The sequence below is a fragment of the Leptopilina boulardi genome, unplaced genomic scaffold (assembly GCF_019393585.1).
Source record: "Leptopilina boulardi isolate dan_hultmark-lab unplaced genomic scaffold, ZJU_Lbou_2.1 LbouV2_51, whole genome shotgun sequence".
NCBI classification, from domain to species: domain Eukaryota; kingdom Metazoa; phylum Arthropoda; class Insecta; order Hymenoptera; family Figitidae; genus Leptopilina; species Leptopilina boulardi.
This window is the reverse complement of record NW_026137996.1, coordinates 792,545-802,232: the sequence shown is the minus strand read 5'-3', so window position 1 is coordinate 802,232 and position 9,688 is coordinate 792,545. Positions and strand designations below refer to the sequence as shown.

The following is a 9,688-nucleotide window of genomic DNA, read 5'->3' as shown; positions in this document are numbered from 1 at the left end:
GAAAAATTGTTTTTAAATCTTCAAGTTTTAATGTTAGTAGTAAAAAAATAAATTACAGTCAAAAAGTAAAAAGTTCTTTCAAAAATTATGATCTAACAATACAGATTTAATTCAAAATTTTTATTTAAAAAAATTAAATTTTTTTTTTTTTGTATAAATATCAGTAGTAAAAATAAGTATAGAATTTTTTTAAATTTTAGTATCAGTATTTTATTATCAAATTTTCAGTCAGTCAAAAGGTATAGAATTCGGAAAAAAAATTTCAATTTATAAAAATTAATAATTTTTGTTTTTCTATTTACAATTTAAATTATTAATTTCTTGAAAAAAAAAATATATATATATATGAAATAAAAGCAAAGGTCGTAAGAGACATGCTTTTTGTGAATTTACGAAGCTGGTGTATGCTAATCATTATTTACTCTGGAAACAAATCCTTGTCGCTTATTCTTTATATATATGTACATAAAGAGAGAAAACGAATATTATGAGAAAACTTAAGTGCGAGAAGGATAGAAAAATATAAATGACGACATAGTAAAATATGACAGAACAAAAAGCAGAAATGGAATTGTTACTTTAAAAATGCCTCTCATGAAAAAGATATTCACTCTGTTGCTTTCAACTCCACGATACTAACTGAGATTTATAGATTTTTTTTTTTTTTTTTTTTTTTTTAGCAAAAATTCAAGTCACACTGTAATTCCTTTTAATTAAAGTATTAAAATTCTTGAATTAATTTTCGAAATTAATTCTTCAATTAATTTCTTAATTCTTTAATTAATTTCGTTTTCTTTAATTTCAACTCTCGAATTCCATTTTTAATAAGATTTTCTTAATTTTCATTTTACATCATTCGCAATTTTCATTAATTGAAAAATTAATGAAAAATGTCAAATTTTTAAAAATGAAAATTAGAAGTGAAAGTGAATTTTTTTTTTTACTAATTTCTTTTATTCTTTTTTGATTTAAATTTTTTCTTTACTACTCTAAACTAAAAGATTCTTGAGATGTAATTCACGTATAAAGAAAAAAAAAGATAAATTTTTAAAAAATAAAATTTTCTTTATATGTTAAAACGAAAAAAAGAACCGACTTTTCTACTCGTCACCTACGTAGCATGAAAAGTAAATTTTATTTTTCTCACGTACTATTACTTGAAAAAAAAAAGTTTATACTTTTTTTTTTTTTTTTTTTTTGAACCGCAAAGTTGTTAAACTTTTTTTTCCATATATAAAAAGTTCACTACACTTTTTTTCTCCTTCATTGCATCATTTGCTTCTTAATAAAATAATATAAAGTATCTCTAAAGAAAATTTTATGACTTAATCTTTAAATATATATTTGAAAACTTTTTCTTTAAAAAGTAAATGAAGGAGTAATGGTTTTTTTTTTCTTTTACTAATTACCTCTTATAAGCAAAGAAAAATTGTAAATCTAAAAAAAAAGCATAAATATTTTTCAATAGTGAGAAGAAAAAAAAATTCAACTTTTCCAGTTTCTGATTCGCGAATGAATTGCGGAAAAATAAGTGAGCATTTCGGAATAAATTTTCCATCTGCCTTTGAAAGGAGCGTGCAATCTATCAATTTTTTTTTTTTTTTGTAATTTCTTTTTTCCTAACAAAAGAAAAAGTTATCGTGGAATTTTGTTATTTCTATTTTTTTTTATTATTATTGAACCACGTGGAATGTATTTTTCATTTTTTCATTGTTTACACACACACACACATATATATATATTTCGAGTGTCAAAGTGTACTCGATTACTATGTGGTTTGACGGAACTGAAATAAAAAATAAAAAAAAATGTGTCAAGTGAGAAGTGATCAGAAAAATTTTTTTTTAAAAATATTCTAAAAAGAAACACGTCATTTTTGAGGCGAAAACAATTTTTTTAATAGAAAAAATAATGGAAAAGAATTATTTTTGCAAAAAATTTTGTAAATTCATATTGTTTGTTTTCAACAATTAACAAAATACTAATTATTATTATTTTTTATTTATTTTTTACTTATATTTATTAATTTTTATTATGAATTTTAATTAATTAATATAACTGGTTAAAATAATAATATATAATTCATTTAATTGTCAGTAAATTTGAATAGTACTGTCAGCAAAGGTAATGTTGAGAAACTCAGAGTTTCTAGGTAAGGAGATTGTTAGGAACTATCATTAGACTCTAATAGTAAACTGAGCATCAAAATTTCCTTATCGAGTGAAACAACAGACACCATATTGAATTATTTAGTAGATTTTGATTTAAATATTTTCGAAAAAAAAGATTATTCTACTTTTGATGTTTTTTTCAAAAGAAGAAGAAAATTTAATCCGTTTATATAATCTTATACATACTACATTTCATGTGGTTCAATAAAAATAATTTTAAAAAAATTTAAATTAAATAATTAAAAAATATGTTATTAAAAAATAACATTTTAATAAAATTGATATTATAGACGAAATACTTATATAATGATTAAACTTACTTAATAGCTTCTTGAGATGTCAATTTAAAATGGTATTTTTTTTTTTTGTTTTTTTATTTTGCACTTAGCAGCGAACCATCTAAAAGTGTCCGTTGTTGCAATTATTTGTTGAATGTCGAAAGCATCTTCTCTACCCTTTTCATAAAAGTTTATTGGAACTGCCCTTTCAACAAAAGATCAGGTATTAACTTGAAATCTAAGGTACATAGAAAGAGAGAAAGAGATGTATTTTCTACGAAAGTAGAAAATAAAAATCAATCGTTTAACGATACTTGACATATGGATTAATGCATCAAGTACCGAGAAAGATTTTATATTTCGGTACTTGATTCGAAAATTGGATTTCAAAATCGTCAAATGTCAAGTGAAAAGCCTTATACACAATTATTATTATTATCGAGAGAAAATATAAACAAAATTTTGTTCTCAATTTTATGCAATATCGGATTTTAATTATTATTTAGTTTTTAAAAAATGTATATTATTTTTAGAAAGTGTTTTTTTTTGAACGATAAAAATAGTCAAATAAATAATTAACAATTGTCAATATTTTCTAGATAAATAATTTGTATTTCATTTGTGTTTTTCAATATAAATTTCCTCACCACTCAACCATTTACTTGTAAACTAACAGCTAATTACATGCTCTATATTAAATATCGAATTTTACTTTATTCAATATTATTATTTATCAAATTAAATATTAATATTCAATAATTAGAATATTAAATTTAATTTCAATATTTACCTGAAAAAAGTATCGAAATAATCCAAACGATTTTAAAATTTCATTTCTTATCACGTTTTTTTTTTTTTTTTTTTAGAAAATTTCATGAAAAAAATTATAATTCTTTTTTCTTTTTCAATTTCTGACGCAAAAAAAAAAAGAAATGAAAACTGTAACTCTATCTTTTCACTCGTGAATATCAGTCTCAGATTGAAAACGCGAAGTTAGTAAGCTTCGTGAAAGTTCCTATTTGGTCATATTACAGTGAAGCCTGAAAAAGGATACGTATTATAGATATAAACTGGTCTGTTGAATGCGAAAGAATTCGCAATGGCCAAAGCAGGATTATTTCCGATGTCTTCCTCAGTAATGGGAGGTGGAGTAGTAGCCGTTGTTGGTTTTCTGCTTCTCGAGGTCGTTGTTGTGGTTGTTGTAGTGGTCTGTGGTGGTTTTGTTGTTGCAAATGGTGGATAGCGTGTGGTTAGCTCCGATGATCCGTAAGTTAGGGATGCAGCAGGTGGACCGTATGATTGTAATTGATTTTTGCTCGGATTAAACGATTGACCATGCGGTCGCCATCCCCTTGGTGCATATGAAGCAAAATCGGCCAATGCCAATTCAAAGAAAAAGGCAAAAATAAATTTCTGCAAAATAAAATTTCAAAACAAAATTTCTAATATTTCAATAATTTCAATTAATTTAATATTAAGAATTTTAATTAAATTCCCTTTTTTTCTCCATTGATTTTATTTATTTTTCTTTTATGAAAAAATAAAATGAGAGAATATTTCATATAATCATTTGTTTTACCTGCATATTAAATGAATTAAAGGATTCACTCGACAGTCAAATTTTCACTGAACTTTAGAGAATGACTTGTCCCCTTTTATATATACTCCTTTTGATTACTCTCTTGCATACGAAACGAGTATGAAACGATTTCATTTCATTCAACACAATTTTATTTTCGTTGTGAAACTTTTTGAGAACGTTAATTAAATCTCAATCCTTTGTAACCGCAATTTTTGTTAAATGCGATTCGTTTCTTTTTTCATTCAAACATATGTATACACAAATTATTCTTTTGTCTATATATATATTTTCATTATATAAATATGTTTTAAATAAAGAGAACTTTTTTTTTTAAACTATTAAAATTGATGAATATTAATTTAAGAGTAATTATTTAATTTAACTCTTAGTAATAAGAATTTTATTGTTCTCTAGAAAAAAATTTCAACAAACTTAATTTGTTTATAAAACATAAATATTTGTGAAATGATAAACAAAAAAAAAATTTCCGACTTTTTCTCGCTATTTAAATAAAGGTTGATAGGAGGCTTATGTTTAGGACAGTGATACAGAAACTGTTTGTAACCAATGCAGATTCTGCTTCTGTAATGTGTTACGTGAGTGTGGCAGACGTGCTTGGAATTCAAAATTCAATGTCAGCAGTTTGCATTCTGCATTTAAAAATAAAGTTTAGTATTTAACAAACACAAAAAAAAACCTTTCAACCTCAGAAAAAATGTTTACAATTTTATCAAAAAATTTAAAGTGAAGTATTAAAATTTTTAAAAATCATTTTGTGTCAAGATTCGAGAATAATTCAATTTTGCAAGTAAGTTAAAAGACAAACTTTGAAAATTAATTTTACTATAACTATTTTTTTTGTACTATTATTAAGTACTAAGCAGATTAGTTTTAATTGTACATATTAGTTAAAAATTTTAATTAAAAACTAATTCAAATTCAATATTGTTTAATATTTAATTAAAAAAAAGCGTTTTTTACTATCTGTAAGTAAATTTTTAAATTATCATTAAGAGATAGAGTCAAGAATAGAAATCTACTTTATTCTCAACTGTTGGAAAGTTTGAAAATTTACCAATTGAGAATATTTCCGATTGTTGAAAAAGTAAAAATTCTTTTAGAAATATATGGAATATTAATTAAAAATATATTATTAATCATGGAAAATGAAAATAAATTTAATTAATAAATTAAAATAAGTAAAAAAAAAATTATAATACCTTAATATACTGGTCCATCGTCGATATTATCTTCTTCCTCATCGTAACCTTCTCCATTATCAAAATAATTATTAACATAATCAGTTCCATCGTCCATTTCCTCATCAACATCTTCTTCTTCATCTTCAATTATTTCATCTGGATCTTTCTCCTCCTTGTCTTCTTCTTCCTTTGCATCTTCCTCAATATCTGAATTATGATTAACTTCCTTCTTTTCAAGTTCTTTTAATTTCTCTTCAATATTTATGTCCCTTCGTTTTGCTAAAATAACACCACCACCACCAGTATTCACGGATTTACGTTTTTTTGTCAATGGCTTCAATTCAACGGGCATTCTTGACCAATCGTATCTTGTTTCAAAACTCGTGACTTTACTCACATAATGATCGGAATAACGATCAATATCTTTTTTAATAATTACCGGTTCAACATTATATGCTGATTCTTTCATAAATTCGGCAAAATCACGTTTCAATTCGAATAAATAGCTAAGTTCATCAGTGATATTAAATGTTACTGGTTTATAAATAAGAGGTGGAAATTTTGGTGGTGGTTGTGCAACTTGAGGTGGTTGTTGTTCTTTACTGAGTCCCAATTGTTCATTTGATATTGACATTGTCGGTTTTCCACGTCCTCGACCACGACCCGCCATTTTAAATTCTTTTCTTTTTAATTCTATAAATAATCTGAAATAGAATATAAATTTTTTAGATATTAATTTCTAATAATTATTGTTTTCGAAGAAAATAAAAATATTTTGGAAAATTATAATATAATAAAAAACGCTGTGTCTATTTAGCTAGCTAAATAGTGGCGATAGATTATTTAGCCGGCTTATTTTAAAAAATCACCAAAATAAGAACTATTTAGTTTGCAGTAAGTATTTAAAATATTTTTTATTTTTCTTATTTATTTATTCTAGAATAATAAAATATATTTTATTATATAAAGTGTATATTAAGTGTAATTAAAAATAAGGAAATCGATTATTTAAATATATTAATATGTGATTTAATACAAAGTTTATTTGCTTTAAAATAAATTGTTTTGGTAGGGTTGTTTATTTAAAATATATTATATTATTTAATTTAATTAATTATTTATTTAAAGTTGTGGTAAAAAAAATTTTCTGTTTAAACCAAATTTAACCTGTAGTTAAACAGTTTTCTTACAATAAATTTGGTTTAAACAAAAAAATTTTTTTTTACCACAACTTTAAATAAATAATTAATTATATTAAATAATATAATATATTTTAAATAAACAACCCTACCAAAACAATTCATTTTGGAGCAAATAAACTTTGTATTAAATCACATTAATATATTTAAATAATCGATTTCCTTATTTTTAATTGCACTTAATATACACTTTATATAACAAAAAAAATATATATTTTATTATTCTAGAATAAATAAATAAGAAAAATAAAAAATATTTTAAATACTTACTGCAAACTAAATAGTTCTTATTTCGGTGATTTTATATAAAATAAGCGGGCTAAATAGCCAAAATCTTGCATTTCTTCCGCTTAGCGGGCTAAATAATCTATCGCCACTATTCCTCCTCGTTAGCGGGCTAAAGACACAGCGAATAAAAAAAATGTCAATAATACCTATGCTTTCTCTGTTTGTTGCTGTGATTTCTTTAAAGAATCAGTCTCCTCTTCCTCTTTAAGAAGTTTATTTAAATCATAAATTACTTTAACAACAAGAGAACACGAGGGACAAGAGGCATCGGTTTCACCTGCAATTAAGTCTGCTTTTGATATTTGAAATAAATCACCGCATGGACATGGATAAGTGTATATCTCTTCCTCTGAATCGTAGATAAAATCTTCAAGTTCCACTTCGTCGTGATAGATTGTCATGCTTTATTTTATCCTTTATGGATATTATACACGCTGTATATAAGAAGAAAAGTAAGGTTAGGAAACCACGTGTTTATTGCGCACTTTCACTTTAAATGACAATTTATCAAAATTAATCACTCTAATTAAATATAATCATGAAGAGTGGTATATTAATTTACACTTTTAATGAAAAACACAAAAATTTTACACTATTTTATTAGTTAAAAAATTGATAATTTGCGGTATTTTTGTGAGTAAATGTCAACTTTGAGAATAGAGATGTGCACATGCGCGAAAAAGCAGGCAACCATCAGAATTACCAACACAAGAGCACGAGTGCGGGAACATTTAAATTTTTTGAAATTTTAATACAAAAAATCAATTTCTAAAAATTATATAAAGTTTTAAAAAGTATTATGTAATTAGAAAAAAATTAATTCTATTGTTAATGGAGCTAAAAATGATTAATTTGTTGAATTGAAAGTAATTGATTGTTAGTAATAGTAATAATTAATTATTAATTAATTCTATTGAATAAATTACAAAATAAATAAAAAAGTTAAAATATAGAAAAAACACTTTTTTAAATAGAATTTTTTTTTTAACAAAAATGGTAAAAAAATGAAACGCAACTCGAGATAAATACTTATATATCTGTGTATTTTATATTGTCGACAAAAAGTAACAATGTACGGTTAAACCGTATAGTTTATCTACAACAATCTACAGTAGATTACAATGTTTTCCTGTGTTGAATGGGCGGTGGTTTTTTTTTTTTTTTCTTTTTTTGTTATTATTTTTTTTTTTTTTCGGGAAGTGACAAGGGAAACTGGACGGGGAAATAGGATCATGGTCGATGCAGGCCTTCTTCGTTCGTGCTCCTTTTTTTTTCATTTAATAATTATATATATGTATATGTATTTAATTCTATTAAATTTATCTCTAAATGATAAATTATTATTTTGATAGCTACTATATAACCGTACTCGGTACGGAACAATGCGATTTATTTTCATTTTTATATTTTATTTATTTCTTCTTTTTTTTTTGTTAATTAACTTATATCGATCCATATTGCGCGACGCTCAATGTTTTTATTTTTTTTTTTTTAAATATATATTTTTGCATTCTTTTTCGTCCGCTTCACCGTGGAATCTCGTTCAAAAAAAAAGTTTCCTTTTTGTAGAAAAAAAGAAAAGAAATTTTTTTTTTTTCTTTACTCTTTTCATTTTCTAATTATTGAAAAAAAAGGGAATCAAATGGCAAATAATTATTCAGATTATTTTTCATTTAAATTGAATCTCTACGGAGAAAGGATAAATGTGAATTAATTTTTAAATTGATATTTTTAATTTTTGAATAAAAATTTAAATTAAGACAATTGAGTAAAAATTTATTTAAAATTATAATAATTTATAATATAATTGTAATTTTATAATAATTATAAATATCACCAAAAAAAATTATTAATACCTAAAATAATAGAAATTAAAAATTTATCCCCTATTTCCGTGAGTGACTCAATATATGGATTCTAATATCGCGGCTAATTACTAGATCTATATAAAATTACCAATTACGATTATTTTAATATTATAATAATGCATTTGGTTTGGACTTTTTTTTTCTTGTATATATTATCATCGGGGAAAATAATTGAAATACGTATTTAATTATTACTTTTTTTTTTCTTTTAATAAACGCGGTATATAAAAACGTAGACGTTTCTCGATTTCATATTATATTAGATAAAAGGAACGCGTGAAGTGTCTTATTTTTGTTTTTTTTTGTTTTTTCACTTTGTACAACATCCAATTAATTATTGTACTTGATTCGACGGTTGATGCGACGAGAGTGACAAAATTTTATTTAGGATAAAACGAGGGGTAGGGGGGTGTGTGTCTGTGTGAAAAATGTGAGTTTTTTTCTCTCTCTCTCGCTCTTTCTCTCTTTTCGATTTTGCCATTTATAATAGTGCGTGAAAACCTTTTTTTTTCATATATATTATTATTTATTTATTTATTTTTTTTTTTTTTCAATAAAAAAAGAGCGCATGAGGCATTTTAACTACTTTATAAAAAACATTCACTATTATAATTATAATCTCGAAGTGTGCTCAATCGGGCAAAGAAGACTCTGTACATATGTATATGTATATATATATAATTTATGTAGCGTATATAATATTAATAATTAATAACAGTCCTTTTTTTTTTTTAACAACAATAAAGACTCTCATATAAGGATGCAGCAGAACGAAGATTTATCCCATTAGTATATATATATAATAAACTTCGCACTATCTTTTTAACGCTCTTTTCGTTATATATGAAAAAAAAACCTCTGACACCAAATTTTTATTTATATAAAAAAAAAATGGCTCAATCTTTTAATAAATAAAATTTTTAAAATATAATATTAATAATAATAATAATTAATAATAATAATAATAATAATAATAATAATAATAATAATAGTAATAATAATAGTAATAATAATAATAATAATAATAATAATAATTAATAATAATAATAATATAATAATAATAATAATAATAATAATTAATAATAAAAGAATAATTTATT

General features: G+C 23.7%; 2 protein-coding genes across 2 annotated transcripts; both read right to left on the bottom strand.

The window, feature by feature from the left end:
• Positions 1-3,192: 3,192 nt before the first annotated feature.
• LOC127289925 (probable serine/threonine-protein kinase irlC) lies at positions 3,193-4,034 on the bottom strand. The gene is made up of 2 exons (XM_051318210.1): positions 4,029-4,034; positions 3,193-3,862 (listed from the first exon to the last, which is right to left on the bottom strand). Exons 1-2 carry the CDS (start codon positions 4,032-4,034, stop codon positions 3,473-3,475), a joined length of 396 nt encoding a protein of 131 aa, XP_051174167.1. The 3' UTR covers positions 3,193-3,472.
• On the bottom strand, positions 3,633-7,015 carry LOC127289889 (DNA-directed RNA polymerase III subunit RPC7-like). The gene is made up of 3 exons (XM_051318133.1): positions 6,867-7,015; positions 5,252-5,937; positions 3,633-3,862 (listed from the first exon to the last, which is right to left on the bottom strand). Exon 2 carries the CDS (start codon positions 5,901-5,903, stop codon positions 5,253-5,255), a length of 651 nt encoding a protein of 216 aa, XP_051174090.1. The 5' UTR covers positions 5,904-5,937; positions 6,867-7,015; the 3' UTR covers positions 3,633-3,862; position 5,252.
• Positions 7,016-9,688: the final 2,673 nt, after the last annotated feature.

Coding starts and splice junctions, on each gene's coding strand:
- LOC127289889 (XM_051318133.1), bottom strand. CDS start 5,903: ATGGCGGGTCGTGGTCGAGGACGTGGAAAACCGACAATGTCAATATCA.